Genomic DNA, 27,664 nt, shown 5'->3' on the forward strand with positions numbered 1-27,664 from the left:
TCACAAAACGTGTTATTTAAATACAATAAGTTATTTCATTCCTGTTAGTTTATTACCTTTACAAGAATTTAACATGCATTTACTTAAAACTACAAAGCACAAGAGTAATATAATGACAAAAAAAAAATCAACAAGTATGAAAATGAAATGGTTAATGATTTGCTTTATTTCCATATTACATACTATGAAACTTAAATATCACATTACCTCTTCATTCACAATGTAATTTTATACATTTCTAAAAATTATATATGATCCGTTTATGAAATGCAACACAAGAACAAATTTGTAAACATTTTCAAAGATAAGAAATAGTGATTTAAAAATAGACATTAATAGAGAGGAAAACTATATCCACATTCACATGGTAAAGTAGTGACAACGTATTCCCTCGTGATCCACGAAAAACGATTCAACTGAACCGGGATAATCGTTGAGCTACAACTCAACATTTAAAAGCCAACGTTTATCCCTGCTGCCCCTCTCGGGCAAACGTACCTACCTGTGAAAAGTACGGTTCATGATGGATTCGCCCATCCCATAGGGATTACGTTGCGATTGAGACGCTAGTCTTAAGACGGAAAACAAACCTCCATCCTACCTTCCTTCCTTAACATTTTAAACTTACAGTTTTATTTCGAAACCAAATCTTTTCTATTGAATTATAACAAACTGTAAATCAAAAATGTAAGCTCAAAATGAGAATATCATTTAATTAAATAATTTGAAATCCATGTATAAATGTGGATAAATTCATATCATGTTCTGATTTCTAAAAATCAGATTTGCAAAAAGATAAATGGTGCTGAAAAAGCAGTTTCATAGTACATAGAAGATAAAATTTATAGATAATTTAATACTGATAGTGTCAGTGGGTTGAAATTTTCGAAAGTTATTAATTCATTTTCTTTCCTAAGTAATCATTTTGTAAATTTAAAAATGACAACTGAAAATTTGTCTGCAGTTTTAAAATGCAAAGGAGAGATTTGCTTGGTAGGTTGTTTATCATCACCTTTAGATATATAGGGCATTTTATATTCACATATATGGAGTATTTATGTTTTGTATGCTGAATATATAATGTTGCTCTGTTTTTGAAATTATAATTATTTACAAAATTAGTAAAAATATAGATGGTCATGATTATAAAATGATATTTATCAAGATTAATTTTCCTGTATCTTCTTGTGATTATGTTTATTATACATTTTATTGATATGAAATTTTCTATTTTAAAAAACTATAGCAAATGTTTATGACATGATTTTAAATATTATATTATAGTTATTGGAGAAATTGAACTTGAATTGAAAAAAATTTAATGCTTATAATTTCTTTATAAAATGTAATTATTTTTAATTCTTAAAATAATAATTTCTTTACATGATAAATATATCTTTCTAATATTTCTAATTAAAGCCATATATGAATTGCAGGTATTCATATTGCTACCATTGAAGTATATACAAGTATGCATTATGTAGCAACCTTGCATCAAGAAGTTGTAGATCTTAATTTTCAATTCTTTAATTTTGTAAAGTATATTTTGTGTCAATATTTATTTTAGACAATATCAGATATCTTATTAAAATCTCCAAGCTTGCTTTGTCAATTAGTTTGATCAAATATGACAAAAAGGAAAAAAAAAAGTCTTGATTTCTTTGCCTATAATAAAATAATAGCATGAAATTTCATAAAAATTAACTTTTCTTTTCATTGATTTTTTTAAGCAAGAAGGCTCTGAATTTTAATGACACACAGACACACACACACAATAAACATATACATATGCTGTATAAAAACTAATATATATTGTATTAAAGTTATACTATGTAAAAGCAATTTTTAATAAGAATAACAGAAGATATATTGTTTTGTATTATTTTTTGTAGGAAAATCGTGAAGTATCAGAACCATTACCACATGGTAAGCTTACTTTTTAAAGTAATGTTTCATTTCAAGTAAAAATAATAGTATGTTTAATAAGTTTGTTACATTGTTAGGAATTCTTTTTCTTTCAGAATATCATGGTGTTGAATTCATCAAACTTAAAATTAAATACAAGTAAGGTTAAGTTATGTAAAGTGAAAAACTATGTAAAAGTTACTGTATAAAACTATGTAAATATCAAGTGAAAATGAATAATGCTTCTACATTACTGTTTGATTAAGATTTATATCCAAGGATAAAGTTCAGCTTTTATAAAAGTGTTTAATGGTGATGTTGGCTGATTGAATCAAGTCATTAATTCAAGAGATGAGCAAGAAAATTTAGAATCTTTAAAAATAAAATACATCTTTAAAAATTAATTAGTAAAATTGAAATTATAAAAATCAGAAATTTTTAGATTTTTTAAAACCAAATTTTTATCCAATTCAAAATTTAATTATTTTTTGTTTATTCTTTAGTTTACCATTGTATATTTTTGATGTATAATTTGATGTTTTATAACATTTAATGAAATGAATATCTATAGACTCATTTCTATATAGATTTTGTTTTTAGTCAGATATTAAAATTAAAAATTAAGAGTAGTTGTTGAATGGAAGTGATAAGTTTGCTGAACTTGTAATTGAATGTAATGCTGAAATTTGAATTTGAATGTAAACAGTGTGGGATATATTATAGTGATAAAGATTGTTACCCCCTGGGTCTGAAAGGTTATGGTTGGGTGAATATCAAAATATTTGAGGGTTTGATTAAAGATGCTTACATGATGCTTATGTGTGAGAGCTTGGAACAAAGGAAAGTAAATGTGATTTTTGTAATGTCGTTTATGAAAGAAAATATTTTTTATGGACAGTGATAAGGCTTTCAAGCGCAGCAAGTAGATTATCCTCATAATACCCTCTTACTAAGCAAACTGTGAGGAAATCAATATTTAACTGTCTTTATTATAAATCCTAAACATATTGTAGCTACAATTTTTTTTCTCTTTACAAGGAGGTTGGTACTACAGTTGTAGCAATGTCATTAAGGTCAGTACATAATGCTCATTTGTACATTCTGTAATCAGTAGATAATAGTTTTCGTTCCCTGTTTTGTGTGATGAATGGGTGTGTTATAAATCAATGAAGGTAAGAATAAATAAATATGTGAACTGTTGAGAAAAAAAGAAAAAAAGAGGAAGTTTATTTTTGAATGTTTAAATAGAATATTTAAAATTTTATAATCCATAGGCTAAAAAAAAAAATGACTAGAATGTAAATTATGCTAATTCTATTAATGCAGAATGGTAACAAATGCCTGTATTTAAAGTAGATGTTAAAGACACCTGGATATCACAGTATAATATTGTCCTCCCACCTGGATCAAATTCCTCTCTTTTCCTGATATACAACTGAATACTCTTGGTACATGCTTTGTTGGAGATGCACACCCAAATCTGCGTGAGGATAGAGAGGTTCTTTGAGAGCTTTCAAAGAATGCCCCAGCAAATGCCCTCTTAATGGCCATCAGCTGAGTGAAGTAGCTTTTGTATATCAATCCTTTTAATCTTATCTTTGAGGAAGATATGATATTCTTTCTTTTCTTTGAAAGAGAAACCCAAGAATTCCAGTATTCTGAAATACCTGAATTCAATTGGTCTTAGGAATGAGAGGGTCAAAAGTAACATATATAACTAAATTTCAAGCTGGTCATGAATTATAAAGTACAATAGGTTTATTTTTTAAATAGAAATTTATTTCTTTTCTTTTTATTTTTGCATTTCCCTATTATATTAGAATGGATTTAATACTGACATTTATGAAACTATTATCTATTTTATATTATTTTCAGAGGCTCTAATTGCTATGCATACTGTTGGCATTTGTGGATCTGATGTTCATTTTTGGAAACATGGTCGCCTTGGTAATTTTATTGTTAATGCTCCAATGGTCTTGGGGCATGAATCTAGTGGGACTGTAATTAAAATTGGAAGTCAAGTTAAACATTTGAAACCAGGTATATTATTTTCTTTTGAACTTCAATTTTTTTAATACTTTGGTTTTGTGAATATTTTGTAAAAATCTTATTTTATAATATATTTTTGTAAATTCAGTTTTCTGAAGGTAAAAGATTGAGAATAGTTTGTAAAGAATGTTGGTACTGTTTTGTTTGCAGTCCTGTGAAACTTGGGTAATCTTTGTAATAACTTATTAATAGATTGATGGCAATATTCAAACTTAGTAATGATTCTGTTAATGGAAGGGTACCAAAATATTATTAAAATCGTAATAATAATAAGAATATGATGTAAGAAAATATGAATATTTCAAGATATGGTGATTCATGCAAATAACCTGACTAAAATTTAATTTGATTTTAAAAGAATTTATGCAGTGTGAGAGAAGGAAAGCTTAATATTAAGAAAAATATGTGTACAGATAATTTTATCATTATGCATGCATATGAGATATAATCCATTTTGTCATATATGCTTGTAAGAAATCTTCAGTTTTCTTGTTTCAATCCAAAGCAAACAAACAATAATTATTGACTATTATGAAGTTCTTATTATCTTGGAAAGACCATTTCATGGAAAGAATTATAGTCAACCTGTAGCTTTTGGAATTTTTCTCTTTTTGAAATTTGATCATAATTTTTTTTGATAATAAAAAATATATTTAATTTTAATTTTTCTAAAAATGTTTTTTTCTGTAATATTTTCAAGGCACATTTAAGAAAGTTATCTTTTTTTTTACTTGTTATTTTTGATAACTTAACTGGTTTGTCAAGATCAGTTACTAGAATTTCTAATAAAATAATTTTTATAACTTGCTCTAAATAACTTTCTTAAGAAAGTATTTGTACTATGCATCTCTCTAATTTTCTGTCATCTCATTAAAAATTTTAACAGAAATAATTAGATTTCAACTAATACAATAACTTTTTTGCTGAAACTAAACAATTTCATTAAGTATAAAATATAAATTATAAGCATTTATCTTTGTGTGTACTACAGAATATGCCTCATAATTTCATTGTATCTCAGAGCATTATTTGATGGCAATTTTTCTGACTCAAATAAATAATTAACTAAATAAAAAAACAAACACTGTTACAAATTAATTTATTTTAACATCCAATTATATTACAAAAAAAAAAAAAAAATACAAATGCGCACACTTTAAAAATCTTACATCATTGCATGCTTTTAAAATTAAACCTTCCTTGTAAATATAACAAAAGTTCTTGTTGAAAGCATATTTTAAATAGAAACTTACTCAGCATTGAAAAACAAGCCACTTTTAAAGTTTTATGTGAGCAATGAAATATATTGTTTTAAAATAAACCTTAAAATATTATTAGAAATATATAAATTTCTCACCATTCAAAACATAATATTTTTGAATTTTAAGATAGTTTAAGCTTTATTTTTGTGCTATAATATTTTTAGTATTTATGGTGGAAAAAACTCTCAAACTTTTATTCAATTTTTAATTAAAATAAAAAAAAATGTCTAAGCCATGCAGCCTATCCTGTAAAAAACAAATGTGCTCAATTCAATAGTTCTATGTCGAATGTTCTTATCTGTAGAGAGCTAATACATAAATCCCTATTTGTATGGTTAACACAATGAAGATCCATTTAATTAAAGTGCTTTTACAGTTCCTTTTTTAATTGCAATATTATGACTTAGTTTATTGATCAGGATTGCCACTCAAATCTGGAAAAGAAAAAAAAAAATTCCCTGTGTTTTTCCTGTATGTATATTTAAGGTGTGAGGAAATGTATGAATAGCACTCTGGTACTAGTTATAATGGAAGATGGTTTTATGGAGTGGAAAAGAGAAATCAACAATTTAACATTATTCAAAATAGCATATAAAAAGAAGGTTTATATTTACACACAGAAAAAAAAAATCTTTATTTATTATCTAGAATTTTGCAGGAAAAAATTTATATATTAAGGCAGAGGGATATAACACCTCTTATGCTCTTTAACTGTAAGTCACACAAAACTAAGGACTTGGGTAAAATAAAACAAAAAATATTTTTGTTATCATGATACAAATTATTTAATGATAATTTACTGAAAAAGTTGCAAAGCAAGACTACTTTTTTTATTTATTCATTTTTGTCAATTGGACATCATTTTCTGTCTATTTTTCAGTTACCAGTTTCATAAAGCTAATGGATCTGATCCCTAACAAATAAATTATTACATTTACTTGTTAGGGATTAGTACATTTTTTAGCTATTTCACTTTCAGTGAATATATGGGAAAATCTTGTTGGTATACCATTAAAGGACAAATGTGATGCAGCCAGTTTTAATTATCATAAAAATTCAGCTTTAAGTGATTGTTCTTGAACTAAATGTTTTTTTTAAACATTAAATTGGACGTTTATTTTTCTGAATGTATTCAGTTTTTCATGCAGCAATCTTTTGAGATTGGCATTTTTTAGATAGGGACATAATAACTAAGAGACTTAAAAAATTCCCTGTATTTTCCATATTTTTATAAAAAAATTTAAATTTTCCTGTATCCCGGATTTTTTTAGAAGATTTTTAAATTCCCTCTGTTTTTCCTATTCTCCCGGTGGCGTGGCAACCCTGATTGATTTTTGATCTGAGTTCTTTGTGTTTCTGATTAGATTTATTTTTTCAAAAGTATAATCAACATAAATACATTAATTGAATATTTTGTAATTTACAGTTTAGATGATGGGTTATTTTCTGAATGTTAAATGCATAAAAAATTGCAGACTTGCACATAGTGCTTAAATCTGTAATTACAGTTGGTTGTTTTATTTCATTTCTAATTGCTTATTTCAAGTACAGATGTTTTACCACTGTGGGGTGAGAGATGGGGACTCTTTAAAGAGATGGAAAATCTTAGCCAACATTTTTGTATAAGAAAGAAATCATAATTCTTTACATCTCTAATGAAAAATAAATGTTTAATTTTCTTGTTTAGTGTAATGAACTACTAACATTTATTGATATTTGTGCTTATAAATGACTAAATGTCTATTTATTTAGTATTTTTACTACTAATTTATCATTTTCAACTGCGAATTAATGCATTTTGAACTAAACAGATGAATAATTCCTACAAGAAGTAAATATATAAGGTATCTCATAAAGGAGGAACATACATTTATTTCCTTAACCATTGTAATTTAGGCATATACTTTCTGTTTATAAAATTTCATTATATATGCTGATTATGATTATTTCATTATATATACTGATATGCTGATTCTGATTATTTCATTATATATACTGATATGCTGATTCTGATTATTTCATTATATATACTGATATGCTGATTCTGATTATTTCATTATATATACTGATATGCTGATTATGATATTATATATGCTGATTTTAAAATTTATAGGGCTTATCACAAATTTAGATGGAAAATTTATCATATTCAAATTTCAATAAATCGTAACGTATTGAAATTTGAGAAGCTGAACATTTAAGGTATCTCAAGTTTAAGTGAAATATCGAAAAAGGAAAGGCTTTTCTATGATTGTGTGTATGTTATTGAGCTTTTCAAATAAATGACGTTTTTATTTTACCAATGAGGAACGTTTTGATGAAATGCCGATGGTTTTTATTGCGTGCAATCGTAATGCCGACTTAGTTTCAGAAGTATATGAACGTAGTTTATCGAGATTACAGTATCTTTCGGAAAATGTATTGACAGAATGCTTTGGCGATTTCAAATTACAAGATTCTTACTTCAAGGTGAAAATGAGTTCTGCAAATGGTACAGAAACTGATATTTTGGCTTGTTTATTTTTCAACTTACCCTTATGTTAGGAATAAACAGTCAGTTCAGAACTCATCATTCCTAACATCCATATAGCATTCATGGACAATCAGAATCAAGATCAATGTTTAGAATTTTACAATTCACCCCACTTCAGCTGGAATCAAATCTTTCTTTCTTCAGAAATGTAATGTGCATAGATGAAATAGTGGCAAGACAGTATTTTTCATTTTCAAGAAAAATCTCGAAAGCATTACTTCTCTGCACATTCTGTGACAGGAAAAATCTTGACAATGTTCTCCAGTCATAACCATTGAATAAATATCTAATGAAACGATTTGGATAATTTTTATTTCATGTAGAAACACATGAGTCCTAGATCGTCTGCACTCTCCGCTTTAATTTTTGAGAGAACTGCTAAATGAAACTGGGGCAGAATATCATGCTCAACAACTGGCTCAATTTTGCTAATTTTTGTCGCCGATTAATCTGGCAATCCTAACTAACCGAGTAATCTTAATATTTTGGAATCATATTTAACGCAATATTCTCTTTAGTTTTGATATTTATTTTATCAAAATTGATCGGCACGATTGAATTGATTGTATTAATATGATCGCAGCAGATGGCTAGCATCAATAAAATTGATTTAGGCATACGAATCAACTGTGATAAAATACTTCTTAACAAAGTGAAAGTATAATAAAAGTTTAATTACAATAATATAAGAGTAAACAATATTGTGACGAATTTTCTATATTGCTTTCCCTACTCAGTTAATCTCGTAATTCTGTTTTCTTGTGGATTAAAGCATCATAATCTTTTATCGAATTTATTAGATTTATCAGCCTTATCATTGTACAACAATTGGAGGGATTTTCCGTAACGTTGATTCCAGAATTGGAATCTTTTGTGTATGGTGTTGTTGAGATCTGAAGCGGAAAAGGGCGATTTGTTTGCTTTGCTTAAATCTATAGTGGCGAATTTAAAGAAATTTATAGAAGAATAAAGATGCAACAAGAAACAATAGAAAAATATAAAATAGAATGGGACAATAGCAAGAAAAAAAATGGAAGAGTTCAAGCTGAAAAAGAAGAAGAGACGAGAGCATGCCGAGAGAGGGGATTAAGGAAATGTTTACAGATATGTAGGAAAAATTCAAGAGGACGCCCGTGGCATGAAATTGGAAGGCGAAGAGGTAAAAGGCAATGTCCAGAGTTTGACTTTAGAAACAGATGAAGTTCAAAAGGAAGTTCGCTGCATCGTGAAGAGATTTTCTCATCGTGAAGCCAAATCAACCGATTTTACCGTATGTTCAGAATTCATGCATCTCTGGCCCTTGACATTTTACGGACAATCAATCTGGACTCTTTTTAAAACTCATTTTGGCCCGGTGTGTGCTATTAACGGCTGGACGGGTTTTGTGAAACCTAGTTAACTTGTTACCCCTCGTCGAGTAATGGATCTTTAATTCCAGTTGATAAGTTGACAGACCTGTCGCCGAAAAACCTATAGAATCTCGATTTAAAAAAGCTTACTTAGTTAAATTTTTTTTACTTAGTTATACATAACTGAACCGAAGATGCGAGAACAAAAAAATAGGAGAAAGTCTTCTGGTATAATCCGCGTGGAGTGTCCTAATGAGCCTAGTATACACTGAATGCCTCCGAGAAAACTTTGGAGTTCATTTCATTGTCGACCCTATCTGAGACGAAGACACACAATATTCACCTAAAAAATTGCCAAAGTTGTTTCGGAAGTATCTAGACACGCAATAGGGATAGACCGGTAATTAGAGCCAAGATGTGCAGGAATTTTGGCGATATCTGTAGTAGGATTCTTCTAGAAACTTCCATACTCTGTCATGGAATCTGTAAGAGGAGGTGCACATACGAGAGAAAATTAGTTGGGTGAATTCTTTCTTTAGTATCTTGTTCGTGGATCAAGTTCTTTGATGGCTTTTATGCTGCGTTGTTTTTTAATTGGTGGTTTGTGTGTGCTTTGATTTCTGAAAGTGATGTCTTTGTGTGCGCTTCAGCTGTGTTTTGTCGCATGAGATTCGTATTTTCTTGAGAGATAAGGCTTCTTACTCGTTGTCGAGTTTGCCATCATACATCCAACATTATATTGCACAATAAAGCATGGGTATTCAGACTGATTAGATTACTTCAAAATGGCGAAGCTCTCAACTACAGATATTGGCAAAATCGGTTCAGTTCGTGAGTTTGAAGGCTCTGTGAAAGTTATATTTTTCAACATCTTTTGGAAACAGAGAGGAAGGGGTTAAACTATGTTTGATGATATATCGAGGATCATGAATATTCTTATGAAATAAAAATGTTCGAAATCGGTTTAATGATCTTGCTAAAGAACATTTTTTCAGAGATTTTCCCCATAGTGAATGTGTAATGATATAGCCTTTTTCGATTTTTTCGAAAAGGGAATCTGGAGGAAGGCGACTGACCTTTAAGGATGCATTAAAAGATTATGAGCTTTCATATGGAAAAAAAAAAGGGGGGGGGGGAATCGGATTTGCAATTGGGGCTGAATGACACGTTAATCGATTTTCTTTCTTTTTTAATATTAAATATATGGATTAATTTAACAAAAAAAGTAAGCAAAAAATCTATAATATAGTTAATATTTTAACTATATAATTCATATTTTTTGACAGTCTATTAAAGAATTGTTGAACTATGAAATACGATCAAACCGCGTATAACAAGTGACTCGCATAACGAGCAATGTTTTGCAGAATGAGTAGCGAGAGGCACCATCATGTCGCATGCTGGATTGTCCTGCATCAGTCTGTCGAACCTCTATCTGTCTTGGGAACTATATGGAAGACATTTTGACCGGATAGCATTGCCGAAGACTCCGAGGGTTTTGAGCAAGTGCTTATGGAGCTTTCATTGACGAGATTGTGTCCCCCGGCTAAGATTAGGGACTAGAGAAGGGTTGTGGAGCTGGCTGAAGAACATAGCCAGAACTACTGAAAAACTTACGGATCTGTATCTCAACAAAAACATACGGAGGAGAAAATAATGAAGCCAACAGAACAATAACCTTCCAGTGAAATGAAGTAGGTGCTCAAAACATGGAAAATTATTACATCGTATGTTGAGAAGCATTCCTCCAAATAAGGCAGTAGCTAGGAGTGCTTCAAATGAACGATAATGCTGTATCTTATTTTTGGAGAGTTTTGAAGAGCCTAGCCAAAGACAAGCGTCTTTAGACAAATTTCTTGCAAAAAAAAAAAAAAAAATTATCTATATCTATATCTATACTTATAATAAAGCTCAATGTGTGTGTGTGTGTGTGTGTGTGTGTTGGCGCTCTACAGACCAGACCGTTTGACATACAGCTACCAAATTTGGTACATGTGTACCTTGGAGGTTGGGAATGTGCACCTGGGGTTCCTTTTTTCGAATTTTTAATTAGAATTTTAATTATTAATTAAAAACTAACTTTCCCGCCAAAAAAATCTTCCATTTTCCCCACCGCCAACTTTCCCGCCAAAAAAATCTTCCATTTTCCCCAGCGCCAAACGAAAAAGGCTTCAGTTTTTTTTTTCTCTCAACAGTAATGAGGCTAGGGTTAAAATTTTTCGGCGGATTATTTCAATCGGTTCTGTTTATTTTCTTAATGTTTGATGCATTTAAAATTAAACATTGTTAATGAATCGATCTTTCAGATTCATTCTGACGTACTTTTGAATTAAAATAAAACAGAATAAAGGAAATTAAAAATTTCTAATCCGCATAGCGTTACCCCAACGCGTAGAAAAACAGTCACGTATTTGCGTTACGTAACTGGCGTTGAAAATTCACGCATGCGCTTTGTGTTCTGATTGTTGCCATGACAACGTTATCAATGGATGATTTAAATTATTTTTGGGTTAGTTGCATGCTTTTGTAAGTAAATTGTATTTATGTTAGTTATATATTTTTTGTATATGCTTATAGTTTTAAGTACGTCGTTTTTTAAGTAGTTTTTTTAAAACCTGTTTTCAACCGTTTATTTTAAGCGATTCGTTTTATTTTCTTAGTGTTTGATGCATTTAAATTTAAACATTGTTAATTAATTGATCTGCCAAACTCTTGAGATATTACATAAATTAAAAAAGATATTCTTTAGTGCCCATAAAGTTTAAACGCTGAGTGATTCTGTTTTCAGTAAGCAGATTATAAAAAAAATGCTTTGTTTCAGTAAAAAATATTATTATATTCATTGAAGATTCATTCTTTACACTTTAATTTAAAGCATACATTCTACGGGTGCTAACAGAAAATGAGAGAGATACATATTACGTTATGACTGAAGGCCTTTATAATATTATGAATGAATTATATGACAATCAAAATTTGAAGTTTTAAAATATTTTGATGAAGAAGCTATTAAAGTAGAAATTGCATAAAATATTTAATTATTAAAATTTTAACGAACATTAAGATTGGCGAACCGGCTGGTCGCCAAAGGCGGTTAGTTAATAATAAATGACATTATTACAAATTCGTTTGAATATTTTTTTCAGAATGGAACGTATTATCCTGTTTTAGAAAATATTGTTTCGCATTTCGAGTAAGATTCGGGAGCGAATTATACTCGTTAAGCGGGGTTCCACTGTATTTGAGAAGTTTTGAGTTTCACAAAAATCAGTTTTCTGCTGGATTAAAACTGTTCTAGTTTAGTGATATTCCATTGGATACACACACACACACACACACGCACACACGCACACACACACACACACACACACACACACACACACACACACACACACACACACACACACACACACACACACACACACACACACACACACACACACACACACACACAAAGCTGCTATGGATGACTGACTTGATCAATTACTTTACAATTTTAGGAGACAGAGTGGCCATTGAACCAGGAGTGCCTTGTTATAAATGTAGATACTGCTTGGAGGGAAGATACAATCTTTGTCCAGATGTAAAGTTTTGTGCAACACCTCCTGTCCATGGAACATTGTGTCGCTATTTTTGCCATGATGCTAATTTCTGTTTCAAGTAACTAAATTTTCTTAGATAATGACTCATATTCTGGAATATTTACACTAATAAAAATTTCTTTCGATCATCTATATTTAAAATTTTTTTTTAACTGCATGCAATAATCATTGAGTACATCTGCATAGAAGGCAACTGCATTACCTTTGATGGATGTATTACATTTATGAATGCCTCTTAAGGCTACAGCAAAAGATTTATTAAACAAAGCAATTTCTTTTTTAAATTTGCAATTTTTTTTAACAAAACATTGATGAATGGTATTTGAAACTAAACTCCATGCAAATATATCAATTATTTTTAGTCATTAGAATCATATTAGAATCATATTCAGAATTATTTAACTCAATGATACTCAATCAATACACAATCATAGTACTATGATTGTACTCAGTGCTATTTATTTCTCTTTGCTGTCAACTAAATGTCAGTCATTGTAGTTCCGCAAATTCAACAAATGACAGTCAAGGCAAGTATCGAATGAACCTTTTTTGGGAAAGATATATTTGAAAGGAAATTTAAGCCAACTAAAGGTTATAGATCAGTATAATTGCTAATAACTATTTGATTTATTTAACTCAACAATCATTTTATCTGAGGCATAATTTGCTTTTATAGAGATTGTTTTGAGCATGGAGCCCATTTGCATCAGTCGTCATTGTTAGTTTTATTTATTTGTTGCTATATATCCGTTCTTTTAATTATTTTGTAAGGGATAGATTTTGTAATAGATAGAAAAATTATCATAGAACACCATGTATGATAATTTTTACATTGTATGAAATAATAAGCCAGTTGTGAGTCATATATTCTGGCCTTTGTGTATTGGAGAAATTTAGTTAGAAATGAAATAATGTTAATCACTAAATACACTAAAAAATTTAGTGGATTTAAGACAGATGGTAAATGAAAATCATTTGTGTTATGAGACAAATTATACCTTAACAATGAATGTTTGGAAAAAAATTATATTCTTGGTTCATAAATTTATATTAAATTATAGCAAGACAAGAATCCTTTTTTTTTCCTTCTAAATCTGATATTTCACTCAAAATTTGATATATATTCATTGATAATATATCTTTTTTCTATTTTTCAGGCATGTACATGCAACAATTAAAAAATGCAATGGTTTAATTAAATTAAATTTAATATGTGATCTTGTGACTTGTGGTTTTATTTCAAATTTTGCTTTCAATCGGTCGGCATAAGAGGTGTCCAAAATACTGGCTGGTTATAAATAAAGTGACCCTGCTCAGAATTTGTTTTGGCTGACGTACTTCACTGAAACTTGGTTTTTGCATTATGTGAGTTGCGAGAAAACAACAACACCCGCAAGTAAATAAAAATGAAACAGTAGTTTAAATGTTGAACACTAGATGGTGCTTTTTATGTAGAATGGTGAAAATGCAAATAAGGAACTTTTATAAATACCAATAGTCGGTGAGGTAGAATCATTAATTATCATGCCTTTAGAGGAGAAAGATCAAGTTTTATGAATCAAGTTATTTTATCAGAACTGTACTAATAGTTTAGCTGCATTGGGAGAATGTCGACGCTTGAAAGGCTTGCGAAAAAGAGCGGTGGCGGACTTGTAGCTCGTAGACTATGCATCTATAGAGTCGGCAAGTCTTTGCTGAAGTGTTGTATTTATATTTCTTCAGATATAATTAGGTTATAATATAGTTCCTGTCTGTTTCATTAAATCCACTAAGTTATTAAATTATTCATAAAATTGAAATTGCGAAAACATATTGTGTAATCTTGAATCAAGCAGACGGCGCCATGTCTGCTCAAGCCGGCGTCTACCCCCCCCCCCCAAGAAACCGATATCTATCGATGGTTAATGATTAATAAACGGTGGTGTAAGGGCTTTTGTTATATTTTAGATCCATGTCAATTTTGTGAATAGATTCCTTTTGTTGAACATTGTAAGACATTTTTAATTTCATTAGGTAATAGATAATACAAAAAAAAAAAAAAATGATAATTTTTGAGGTGAGGTTTTGTAAGTGGATAATTTTTGAAGTGAGGTTTTATAAGTGGAATGAAAGGTGATGAATCATCAACCTTTACAATTTTTATCATCAGTCTGAGAACAAGCCACAGCAGCTCTTAAATTTGAAACAGATAAACTAATGGAACGAAGCAAATAGAATATTTGAAATTTACAATGACAGTAAATCTGTAGTTTCTTCAAAGCCTATTGATAGCGTGAGTTAGTTAAATGCTGTTAAAGCTTTTGAAGAATCTAATATTAAGTTAATTAAAATTGAGTAAGAGATCCTCGAACATGGAATCTGCTGCATTTCGAACTTGTAGATTATAGACAAGAAATGTACTTCAACATTTAGTAAAAATAAAAAAAAAAAAAAAAAAAAAAAAAAAAAAAAAAATTTTTCCTCCGATTTTTCACGGTTCAAATGTGCTTGTTCTGACTGCTTTAGTTTTTCTAATTACTAAATATGCTTTTTTAAAGGGGGAAAAACAAACAACAACAACAAAAAAAAATGGTGAATTGTAAAAGAATGGATAATATATTCGAACTCAAAATGATTACCCTGCTGCTTATCATACAAATTAACGTTCTCAATTTAGAATTCTTATGTAAAAAAGAACACAAGAATCGTAGAACACAAAAAAAGTGCTTGCACAATGTAAAAATTTTTATTTTGAGAGGTAATTCTTTGGGAAAAACAATGATTCAGCTATATATCAAATGGACGCAAAAGAAGTTGGCACAATGTTTTGATTTTCTTGCTGTTAGGAGTATGTGCTGTTCTTAGTATTTCGAGGCAATGGAAGATACGATTTTTTTTGGATACCCTAATAAGGAACATTTTTTAGAAATTTTAAATTTAATTGCAGAATAGGATTATTATTATTATTTTGTAAATATATATAGAAAAACGTAGCTTTCCAGGTCAAAGTCAAACCAGTTATTTCTCAAAAACCGTATGCAGTGCATTTATTGAGCTTATATATAAAAGAATGGTAAATAAAGTAATAGAAAACAAAAATAATTTTTTCCGTATATGTTGACTTTACCCCAACCTCAGTCGCATTCAGATAAGTCATATCACTGACTCTCCGACCCGCCCGAAAACACATGGACCGGACCGCCGCAACAGCAACACTGGCGGGAACTGTGGTTGAGTCCAAAGGACTAGTACCGTGGCCACGGTACAACCCTTCCCTAATGAAGTACGTCTTGTCATCGATGGGAGGAGCCACCCCCCCCCCACCTTTTCGTGTACCCTCGAGGGTGACGAGAACCAACCATCATACCGGAAGCTTCTCATCCTCATTTCGAGGTGCCCCTGGGGGGGGGATTACTCATTCAGAAAAATTTACCATTATTGTTCGATACCTTTTATGTAATGACAGTCCTGCAAAAATATTTATTAAAATCATGAAATAAAGTAATCGTACGGCAACTGAAATGGGAAATTTTAGATCTAGAAACACCTTTTCATTTAAACGTTTCAATTGAAGAGCTCAGAGACTGTATATTAACATATTATACCAGATATATTATCAGCATTATCATAACATGTTTTAATCTTTGTTTAAAAATAAGAACACATTGGCAGAATATATTTCTTCTGCTCGTATGTTGAATTTGACCAGTGCACATGTTGTCAATTATTGTCTTTAAAAACTTGACTATTTTTATTTGTTCAAGAACATTTTTGCGGAATACATCCATTTCCAGATAGTAAACAATCGAAGAAAGTGAAATGAAAAGCAAACTTCATCTAAAAGTAGATGGTCTGCAAAATGGCTTGCTTACTCGTAAAAAGGAACTATCAGGCCGCACTAAAGCGGATAGTAGATAATGCAATAGAAAAGCTACAAGTAAGGGTAAAAGCAAAAAGGCTTTGCCAACAGCTTCAGAAGCTAGAAAATGCAAATTTAGTATCTTTATTATTTGACATTTTACAAAATTGCACTAACAAAGCAAGTTTGACCATTCAAAGTGTCACTGCAGATTTGAGCATTGTACAAGAACTTTACAAGTTACATAAGATTACTAAGGGATTCATTTGATGCTTATAAAATTAAAAGGAAAAATCCTTTATAAAATGTATCACTGAATTCGATAAAAATTCTAAATGAAAACAACAAAGGAAACGTTTTTACAGCCAGTGAGAAAATAGGAGCCGTTCTTTTTCCCTAGACCCAATGGCAAAGACAGCATGAGGATAAACTCATTCCTGCCTGCTATTGGCAAATTAATTTCAGAGCTAAAAAGTCGACCATTTTCTTATTCCAAAGTTGAGGGTAATTTTGGATTTTGTACAAGTTATTTAATATGGAAGATGGCCAAATTCGAGAAAAGAGTGACTTGCTTGTAAGAGCATATCAAATTGATTATTATCGGATGAACTTAAGGAAGAATCTATTTTCAGGCAGTTTTCATATGCACTTGAATTAGATGAAAAGAGTCTCTGTTTTTGGGAAAATTAATTCTTGAGAAACAATTATCCTATCTTTTGTCCAACTTGGAAGTTATTTTAAAAATATTGCTTTGCATGATGACTTCTAATGCCCTGGATAAAGAAAAAGTCATTTTAATGCCTTTAACCCGAGAAAGTCTTAATAAACCAGTGCGAATGTTACACCCCATAACAGAATTTCAAATATTGCATACTTTATTTTTTTAACTCTGAACTTGTTCAAAGTTTCGAATTCGATGTTGTGAATAAAGATTTTATTCCTTTAATGGCACATCAAAGTTGAACTATTAATTCCTTATTTGAAATAACCATTTAAATAATTGTGTTATAATCCATGCAAAAGATTCTGTAAAATAATAATTTTTAATAATGGATTTGCCTGAAGTGTGTTATTATAATACAGTCCATTGTGATAATAGAAAGCTTTTATTTATATACAAAAAATCGTTATTTAATATTTATGGTTTATTTTACATAAAATTTATTTCTTTAACTATTTTTTGAATGGTATTTATATTCTAAAAATTAATAAACAAAACATATCTTCACAAAGTTACACAAATAAAATAAAGCCTTAATATATCGCTAACTTGTCAGCTAAATTAACAATATTTTGAAACTTGAAATTAAATTGCAAAGGGAGGGGAGGACTCATGATGCAAAATACCTTAGTCCGTCACCAAAAAAAAGTCTTTCGAAAAATGGATTGAAAAAGTTGATTTCTGAATTTAAAGAGACTGGGAGTTGGGAACGTTTGCCACCTTGCCCAAAGTTAATATTTGTATGCGAAGGGGGAGACGGATAACACTCTTATTTGACATTATGCAAGATAATTACGGTGTGTAACATTCCCACTGGTTTATTAAGCATATTGGTTTATGTCTTTGAAAGCTTTTGTTTCGACTGTATTAAATCTAAATTGAGTTAGTGTTTTTGAAATGAATATTTTCATCCATATTTGGAATTATAAAAAAAAAAGTATTTTGCTATTTTGTCAGTGAATAAAATTTTTTGTATTAAAATGCAATTAGCAGTTTAAGAATTAAAAAAAAAAGTTTGCCCTTTTTTTTTTATTAATGTTTGAATGCAACATGAATTTTAGATATATTTGCAACACTTCATTTTCAGCCTTTTATATTTTTATTGTTTTAAGTTTCTTAATTTTAAATCTGTTAGATAATAACCTAATTTTAATATTATTTTTACTATTACAGTCTTTAAATATCAAACACATTAGTTGTTAATTATTTGACTTTCCTGTATTTAGTAGTGTTATTTTCTAATAATATGTATTGTAATTTTTTACAAATTCATGAAACATTACAAATTTTTATGAATTTGCATTATTGTAAATTTAATCATAAAGAATGCATATATTCGTTATCAAAGAAAGATTTGCAGAGATTTTACTTGAAAGCATTTCATTGGATTTTTTTTTGTTCAAAATTTTGTTACTGTTCAAGGCATATTTAATCCTTAGAAGTTTATATTTTATTGCAGATTGCCTGATCATGTCAGTTTGGAAGAAGGAGCATTGCTGGAGCCTCTGTCAGTTGCCATTCATGCTTGTAGAAGAGCATCAGTTGCAGCTGGAAAAACTGTTCTAATATGTGGAGCTGGTATGTGCACTTTTTAAATTGTGACATCCTTTTATTTGTTTTATATTCAATACATTCAATATTTAAGAAAGACTGAAGATTTTGTTTATTTTTAGAAAATGTTTTTGTGAAGTTGAAAATGTATATATTGAAATCAGATTTCCTTTTGCCATTTGCAACATTTTTATTCATTCTAGACTTAATTTTTTTAGCTACTTTATGAGATTTAAAAAAAATGATATGATGTAAGTTCATAAATCTTGCAAAATTTTGTTCTGTTTTATTGCTTATTTTTTAAAACTTTATGTCGTTATTTTAAATCTTGAAAATCTAATGACGTTCCTAATATGATTGAATCTTTATTGTATTCATGTTTAATTGCATTGCTCTTTTTTTTTATTCCAATCAAGAAATTTGGGTTATTATTAATTTATTTTATATACATTTTAAATGACTTTATTTCATTAATTATCCACATAATGCCAATTTTTGTGTGTTGAAAATAGATATACAATAATTTCTTTAAGCAGCTTGTTCTTACTGTGACTTTACTTTTCTTTTTTCGACTAAGGGTTGTCAAAAAGCTTAGTGGTATGACAATCATTTAATTCTTTAGATAAAAATTGACTTTTAATACTTTTATTGATTAATACTTAAAATGTTCATTAATATTTTTTATAATTCCTGAAATTAAGAGATGAAAGTTCTAATCAAATGTGGTAAAAAAATTCTTAACATTGACATTTAAAAATTGATGAATTTGGTTCCAAGTATACTTTTTATTGCTGTAGGAAAGCTTGACCATTAAAAAGTAGCTCAAGTTTGAATCTGATAGACAATTATAAAAAAATAAATATTATTAAATTAGAAGAGGTATAATATTTCTTCTGAATGAAAGAGATGCAAATTCTTTCTTCAATTGTCATAATTTTCATTTGCATTTCATTTGAAATTTCAATAAATTGATTCATTTGGCAGATATCAATTTCCAATGGTTATTTTTTTTTTGTTATGGTCAATAATTTACTTTCTTTAACAATTAAATTTTGTTTATCTAACAATTAATTTTTGTTTTGTTGTAATTGATATCCCTTATAATATTTATAATGCTTTAAGCTCTTATAATGCTTTGCTGGTCACATTTGCTAGTCAAATTCATTAAAAAACAGCTGAATTGTTTTTATTAGAAACCAAAATTAGTAGTTGTAATCTTAGTAAAGATCTGTCTATATTATCTGAATAAAAAGAAAGGTATTATATACATTTTAAAAAATAACCTTCTTGTATCCCAATGCCCCCACAGTATCATCAACAGAGTATTAATTGTTAAAATAAAATACATTTTCTGTAGTGTGTTGAAAATTAAATTGTTTTAAGTGATTACTAAGGTTGTAATTATCTTTATACATTTTAAAAATTAATTCTTTTAAATATGAAGTTAGTAAATTTATTCAACTTCTTTGTAATTTATTTTTGTTAAAAACACTTGAAACAAACATTCCTTTATATTTCATGTAGATCAAAAGATTTAATGTTTTAAAATATAGAAGTCGTACAATTTTTAAATTTTACTCATTTTTTGCTTTTGAAACAAAAGAATATAATGTTTAAATCTGAAAATGAAATTTTTTTATGCATAAAGAAAAATAGTTACATGTTTCATACAAATTTTGATTTATATATTTATGAAAGTATTCTCAGTTTTAATGTTTTAACACAACGTTTAAAAAAATGTTTTATTTATTTATTAAAGGTCCCATTGGTTTGGTGAATCTACTAACTTGCAAAGCATTAGGTGTGACTAAGATCTGTATAACAGGTAAAAAATTTCTGTTTCTTATAGATAATTTAGTTGCTTTAAATGAAATTGTTAAAACATTATCTCTCTCCCTTCTTCATTTCTGAAGGAAGAAAGCAAATTGCTACAGATCTAGAAAATACCAAATTTAGAGAGATAAAAAATTAAATTTATAAATAGTGTATACTTAAAAATACTTAAAGTGGAATCTTCAACAATTTCATTGTTAATAACTATTTTATTTGGTTATAGTAGTATGAATATATCAAATAAAAGTATAGAAATAATATAAGAAAATAAAAATTAATTCTTGCAAGTAATTTTTGTTTTCTTATATTATTTCCAAAACGTATTTCTTATATATTTAAAAAAAAAAAAAAATGTTAACAAAACAGTGGTGAGGGGGTGGGGCTATATTCGAAGAAACAATGCAAAGTACTGTTGGAAACCATTTTAAATTCTTTCTTTCAAAAAAGTGTCTGTTAAAAAGAAAAAAAAAAAAAAAGCAATTTAACATTTTTGAATGAATAAATTTTTAAATTTTAGCATAGTACAAAAATGATTTTTGCATCATGATGTTTCTAGAAAATGTTGACAATAAGTATCTTAAAATTTGCTTAATTTTTAACTAAAACTGTGATTTTCTCGTCTTTCCAAGTATGTTTATGTAAATGTTTTTGTAGCTACAATATGAGGAACCAACAGGCACACATTCATTTTATTTTGTTATTAATAGAGTCTACAAGATTTAAATTGCCAAGTGTGCTTTATTTTTCAAAAAAGAAAAAAAAAAAAAAAAAAAAAAAAAAAAAAAAAATTAAAAATAATTAATGTTTGTGACAGATTAATGTTAAATAGGATTTAATATTGTTTTCTGTACATGTATCCATGTTTTGGATACTGTAATTGATTGATGAAATATTTATTATAAAAACAGAACTTAAAATAATAAAATTCATCTTTACATAAAGACATCACACTTTTCTGTGGAGATGCTGATTTCAGCATTTTAAAATTCTATTTTATCATTCTTGAAATCAATTCATTTCCTTTTCTGCAATAATTCTACAACGGTTTTAATATCGCAAGCACTTAAAAAAATATTTATTTAATTATTAATTCTTAATCCTATTTATTTTGTATCCCGGCATTTATCTTTGGTATAATTCATTACTTTATGAAGTTCACCATTTTTTGTTCCAAGCTTGTGTCATGCCTTTTATCTATTAAAAGCTATTGCGAATATGCTACTTTAGCATTGCATTTTTGTAGCTTTTGACTTAGACATATCCAGAGTTCAGAAGATGTATTGCTAATGAAATCTGAGAGGAAAAAACAAAATTCACATTTTTGAATTGATATGCCATTGGACAATTTTGTACTTTTAAAGACAGAACATTTCATAAACTTTTCTTTTTTGACTTTTCTGAGATATTTCTTTACATTATTTCAATGTTTCTAATGAATTTATTTAACGAAACAAAGTTTAAAATTTGTGTATTCTTTAAAAAAAAAAATGTTATTTTAATTTTTATTATGTTTTAATATCTGATATAGATATTTCACAACACCGTCTGGATGTTGCTAAAAAACTTGGAGCTAATTATCAACTTTGTGTAAAAGGTTTGGATACTGAAACAGCTATTTCACAAATAGGCACTTTGCTAGGTGATTTGCCTGACATTACTCTTGAATGTAGTGGTGCTGAATCTAGTACTAGACTTGGTATGCTAGTAAGTATTCTTATTTTCTTTTATTCAGTTTTTTTTAAAATTTTTAATTGTTTTTTCTCTATTATGATACTTTTTTTGCATTATTTTGTAAAATGTGAAATATATTGAAACAATATCATGAATCTGATAAACATAACATTACTATTTCCAACATCATGTTCTATGTTTCATCCTTAATATCATTTTGAGTTTATGTTGTGCTCAATTCTCTGATAAAGCATATTTATTTTACTGTATATCCTATTAAACAATTATACATATTAATTTATTCAACGTGATTAATAATCAAACTTATTATTAATAATTTTTATTTAATTAATTGATATAAATGCAATTTAAACAATCTCATGAGATCAAAGATTTTTAGAGCACACTCTCTTTTTTAAAGATGAAAATTAAGAATAGAGGGCCTGTTTTTTTGTACGTAATATGGTTTTTTTCGAATTGTTGCTAAGATTCAGAAATTTTTATTTTCCCTCTACTATTGATTTAGAAATTATGAAGGTTTTTGTTTATTATTAAATAATATTTTTTATTATTTTGAACTCTTTTTTTTTTAAATGAAGTTTTAAACTTCTAGCATTGTGTTCTTTATTTGAGTGCAGTTTATGCTGTTATTATTATTAAAGCAAAAAATAAAAACCTTTTTTGTTAACACAATAAAGATATGTATACAAATTTCAAACAGAATTTTGTTAAAGGTCTTAACTGTAATTTCAAGTATTTCTTTTTGTGATATTTGAATAGCAATTAAGTTAAATTATAACTAATTATTTTAATTAATTTATGACTTTGAATTATTATATTAACTTATTATATTAAAGTAGAATTATTATATTAACTTATTATATTAAAGTAGATATACTAGTTTAAGAAAATCTGCTAAAAATTTTAATATTTAATTAAATTTCTATAATAGGGCTTCATAAACTAGAAAAGAAACTTTAAATTGTTGCTACACATGGATTTTGCAATTATGGAAGCATTACAAATAAATGTTTTTAGCATCACTTCCCCCACTAATTGAGTAAAATTTGTCCCCAAAGCCATTCTGAGGTATAAAATGAATTTCCCTGTTTGAGGGTATCCATATGTGAAAAATTTTTATGTAGAGGTTGTGGGAAGTATGGTTAGATAAATTCCTCATACTTAAAAAAGACAAAAAAGCTAGCGAAAATTGCTAGTGTGACATGTATTTTATGCAAGAAAGATCAGTACATTAAAACTGCTGCATGTGTGCTAAGGGATCCTGATATTCATTACAAAGTTCTTGTGATATATGAAAATTCCTAGAATTTTATTTTGCTGAATTCAAGATTCCAAAAAAGAACATGATTTTTTCAAAAAAAAAGTGAAAAATACATCCATTATTATTGAGAGAGAAGATAAAACCAGTTTTACCCTAAGAATATTGAAATTACTGTCTTTTCTCTCCATATAGGCTTTTATGGTAAGGAAAGGGGACAGTCAAGAATAACTGCCAAGAAATCTTGAATAGAGCCAGCAGCTGTAAATAATGCTATTATAACATCCATTGTATTTTCACATTGCTTAGATGCAGAATTGAAATGGTTTTATCTGTGTAGCTCTTGCAAGGAGAATTCAAACTTTTGCATGGATATGTTCACAGGCAGCAATATTGTTACAAAGTCTTCCTGTAATTCTATAAAATGCTTTTATTTAATTTCATTTAGCTTTGCTCCAAATTTTTAAGTATATTTTATTTAATTGTCTGGCTGATCAGAAGATGTATAGTCTACTGTTTGATGATACATTCAACAAATCTTGGCAAATGAAGTATGAGGCATTCCACAAGCAAATATATTTTATAAGATGTTTGATTCTGGGAAAAATTTGGACTTGAAAGGTTTTATCGATCTTGATGGAAGGTCCATGTGTATATTGGATGTGTTTTATCTTATTACAAAGTATAAAAACGATGAAATACAAACAGAATTTTCAACTTAGTTAAAAATATGGTGGTTGTAACCTGCATGTTACCAGCATAACATATGCTAGTAACATGCAGGAATTGAACATAATTTGAACATAACAAAATAGTATCCATATAGAATATTGAACCTTTTTTTAAAATCTGTTTTGTATTATTTATTCTAAGATTTGTCTGCAACAAGGTAGGTGTCCCTAAAACTTTTGGGGAATGGGAGATTTATTCATTTTTTTTTTTTTTTTTTTGCAAGACCAGATGTCTAGAATATGCAGCTATTGTTAAATGGACAATCAAGATGTAGAGGACTTAGTCTAAGAATTTTGAAAAGGGCACATTTCTTATATTTAAATATAAATTTATACCAAGATCCTATCCTACTTTCATTAACGAAAATTATCCAAACATTTTTAAAACTCTACTAGAGAGAATGTCTACTTTTGCCATTTTTATTAAGGGATATAAAAAGTTCACTAGTAGTTAGGAAAGTTTCAGTGTAAAAAAAAAAAAAAAAAAATTGTTCTTGGAAAACTTAAGAACTGTAAATAGCATTTCTTTGATTTTTCAAAATTAATACAGGATTCATTGGGAAAAAATTCTGGTAAAGCAGCTAAGAGATTTTAAACGTGGATATTATGACCTTGTATGCACTTTCATTTGTTGAAATTTTGATAAATTTCCTCTCAGCTCTGTGCTTGTGAATATTATTGTTTAGGTCCAAAAAGAATGACCAAATAAGCCCATTGTATTGATGAACACGTAGAAAGCCGTTCTTACGATTTATAAGTGACAACAAGAAAAGAATGTGATTATTTTTTAATAAAATTAAACTACTTTTTGAATGATGTGAATAATTCAGCAATATATGGGTAATTTGAAGTATTAAAGAATCAAATTTGTTTTTTATTTATCAAAATATTTAGAAATTAAGCGAGGCTAATTTAAGATTCTGATAATAATATCCAATGGCTGTATCATCGTTGAAAGGAGGATTCATCATTATTCTTCAAATAACATTGACATTGAAAACCTTGAAGAAAAAACGTATAATGCAAAACATGTGGTTTTATATGAATTGAGAAAAATGAGGTGGAGTAGAAAGCAAAACTTAAGCAAAGCAATTCCCCTCTTAGATTGTATTAAAAAAAATACAATATAAACAAGTCGGAAACACAGACTTGCAAAAATTGTGATCTGAGATGAAAAGCTTAAAGAGGGAAAAAAATGCATTGCAGGTAAACTAAATTATTTTAAATGAAAAAGGGTGATAGCTGAAGAGACAGTTTCTACATTGCAAAAGTCTGAAAAAAAAATGATTGAAAAGATAGACAAATAGAAATTTTCAATGCGATTGTATTAATAAGTAAACAATCAAGTAGTTTTGGAACTGAGAAATGAACAAAACTATTTAAATTATTTTAATAGCACTCTGTGTTCATATAAATAAAAGTCTGTTGATTTGTGTCTGTCTCTTGAAATCAGTGCTCTTCGCTTAAGCTTCTAGAAGCAATAAGCAAGAAAGTAATTTTTGTCCATTGATGATGAAAATATTTAAAATTATTATTTGCATTTTTGTGCATAAAATGTATAATTTTATGACTATTGAATTTTTGAAAAAAAGGTCAGAGAAGATCTTTAAAAAGTTCTTGATTTTTTTTTTAATGAGAATGAAAAAACATTGATGAATAAAACATTTTTTTCTATGAGTTTCATATTTTGTGCCATTTATTTTTTTATCATTCAAATATTAATTATTTTACACGATTTCATTTGCATTTCCTTATGTACTTTTTTTATAATTCATTTTTTTTTTGTTCGTTATAACTATTTATTTTTAGTTTTGGTAACAACAAGTTCTTAGCATTGTCTTTATTAATTTTTTTCTGTGGAATTAATCTTTCCATGCTTTTTGCACCTTGTATATGAAGTTAATTCATTAAATGTAGCTACTAATGACTTTAAAAAGAGAAGGTATTTAATGCCATTCTCTATTGTCTGAAAAGTATTATAATTAATTTCTTTTTATTATCAAACAATGTTTTTATTGGTTTATTTAATCTTCCTGTGCAGAGGCAAAAGAAGCCATCAAAGAGCTAAAAGAGGGGGAAAAAAGTCAATGCTTTAATAAATCCTGTTTGACGTAATTCGTTTTTCTCATGACTGTATCCAGCAGAAATGACTTTTTTTTTCTTTCAAAGGTGACAAGATCTGGAGGTGTACTCATGCTTGTTGGTGTTGGAGTAAGAGATATGTCATTTCCCATAATAGAGGTCAGTACCCGAGAAGTTGATATCAAGGGAATTTTGCGTTATGCAAATTGTTACCCAGCTGCATTAAGTTTGGTTGCTGGTGGTGCAGTGGATTTGAAGCCATTAATTACTCATCATTTTACTTTGGAGCAAGTTCAAGAAGCTTTTGATGCATCCGCTTCTGGTGCTGGGGGAGCAATCAAGGTTCTCATTAATTGTGCTAAATCATAAAGCTTTACATTGGCATGCCAATAGGCATAATCTTTTCACCATTTAATTTTAAATATTTAATATTATTCCTTATACATTGAGAAATGTGTTTATTAAAAGGAAAGCAATTAAAAAAATTAAACTATGTTGAACTTACAAATTGAAAGTGCTATTTAGTGTATTTTTGTAAATTTGTTGTTAAATCACTATATTTATATGTATATTTTTATATATTGATATATAAATGTTATTTTATAATTGTTTTTGTGAGCATGTGATGGTTATAATTACTATTATTAAAGACAATGAAACTAATATATTTATAAATATGTGATGAAACCTTTATACACAAATTTTCCATTTAAGTTTCTTAAATAGATTTACTTGCATAATCATTCAAATTTGTAATATGGAACTAAAATTAATCTCCCATTCCTTTTAAATTTGGAAATCTAATCAATCTTAAATTTATATATGTTAGATTTGATTTAAAAAAACTCATAGAATTGAATTTCGGTTGTATATTGTCTATAGTTTTAAATGTTATTCTTATTGAATGTATTAATTTTAAAGTTTTATAAATTATAATTACTATTGATTGAAATTATGAAATTTAGATTCATAATGTTACCTTTCTTAATTTGGCGATTTTCATCTGATGATATTCAAAGACAATGATTCTCACACAATTTTATTGACACATTTTCATTGAAAATATGAATCAAAATTTTATTCATCATTTGAAAGACACTGGAGCACTGAAGTCACCATCGAACAACAGTAAATAACAACAACAACAACCAAATGTGGTTACAGTAGGTTTCTAAAGTATTTGGACAAAAGGGTTTGGATTAGGATGTTCAAAGAGCAAGTGAATTTTTTCTCTTTATTTATAAAGACATATTCAATT

At 28.3% G+C, this 27,664-nt stretch overlaps 1 protein-coding gene across 2 annotated transcripts; it reads left to right on the top strand.

Annotated features, from left to right (window-relative positions):
• Nucleotides 1-562: 562 nt before the first annotated feature.
• LOC129980941 (sorbitol dehydrogenase-like) lies at nt 563-27,017 on the top strand. Of its 2 annotated transcripts, none has more exons than XM_056091448.1 (8): nt 563-687; nt 1,893-1,926; nt 3,781-3,945; nt 12,599-12,758; nt 18,719-18,837; nt 20,570-20,635; nt 22,172-22,347; nt 26,494-27,017. In XM_056091448.1, the coding sequence occupies exons 3-8, from the start codon at nt 3,795-3,797 to the stop codon at nt 26,773-26,775; spliced, it is 954 nt and encodes a 317-aa protein (XP_055947423.1). In that variant the 5' UTR covers nt 563-687; nt 1,893-1,926; nt 3,781-3,794; the 3' UTR covers nt 26,776-27,017. The 2 variants fall into 2 exon arrangements, with proteins under 2 accessions (XP_055947423.1, XP_055947422.1); XM_056091447.1 differs by having other exon boundaries at nt 564-993.
• The last annotated feature ends 647 nt before the right edge of the window (nt 27,018-27,664 follow it).

The sequence above is a fragment of the Argiope bruennichi genome, chromosome 8, assembly GCF_947563725.1.
Source record: "Argiope bruennichi chromosome 8, qqArgBrue1.1, whole genome shotgun sequence".
NCBI classification, from domain to species: domain Eukaryota; kingdom Metazoa; phylum Arthropoda; class Arachnida; order Araneae; family Araneidae; genus Argiope; species Argiope bruennichi.

Excerpts from the sequence above, each read along its gene's own strand:
- LOC129980941 (XM_056091447.1), top strand. The coding sequence starts at position 940 with ATGACAACTGAAAATTTGTCTGCAGTTTTAAAATGCAAAGGAGAGATT. Across the intron at positions 1,927-3,780 it reads ATCAGAACCATTACCACATG|AGGCTCTAATTGCTATGCAT; the intron begins GTAAGCTTACTT and ends TATTATTTTCAG. Across the intron at positions 20,636-22,171 it reads GACTAAGATCTGTATAACAG|ATATTTCACAACACCGTCTG; the intron begins GTAAAAAATTTC and ends TATCTGATATAG.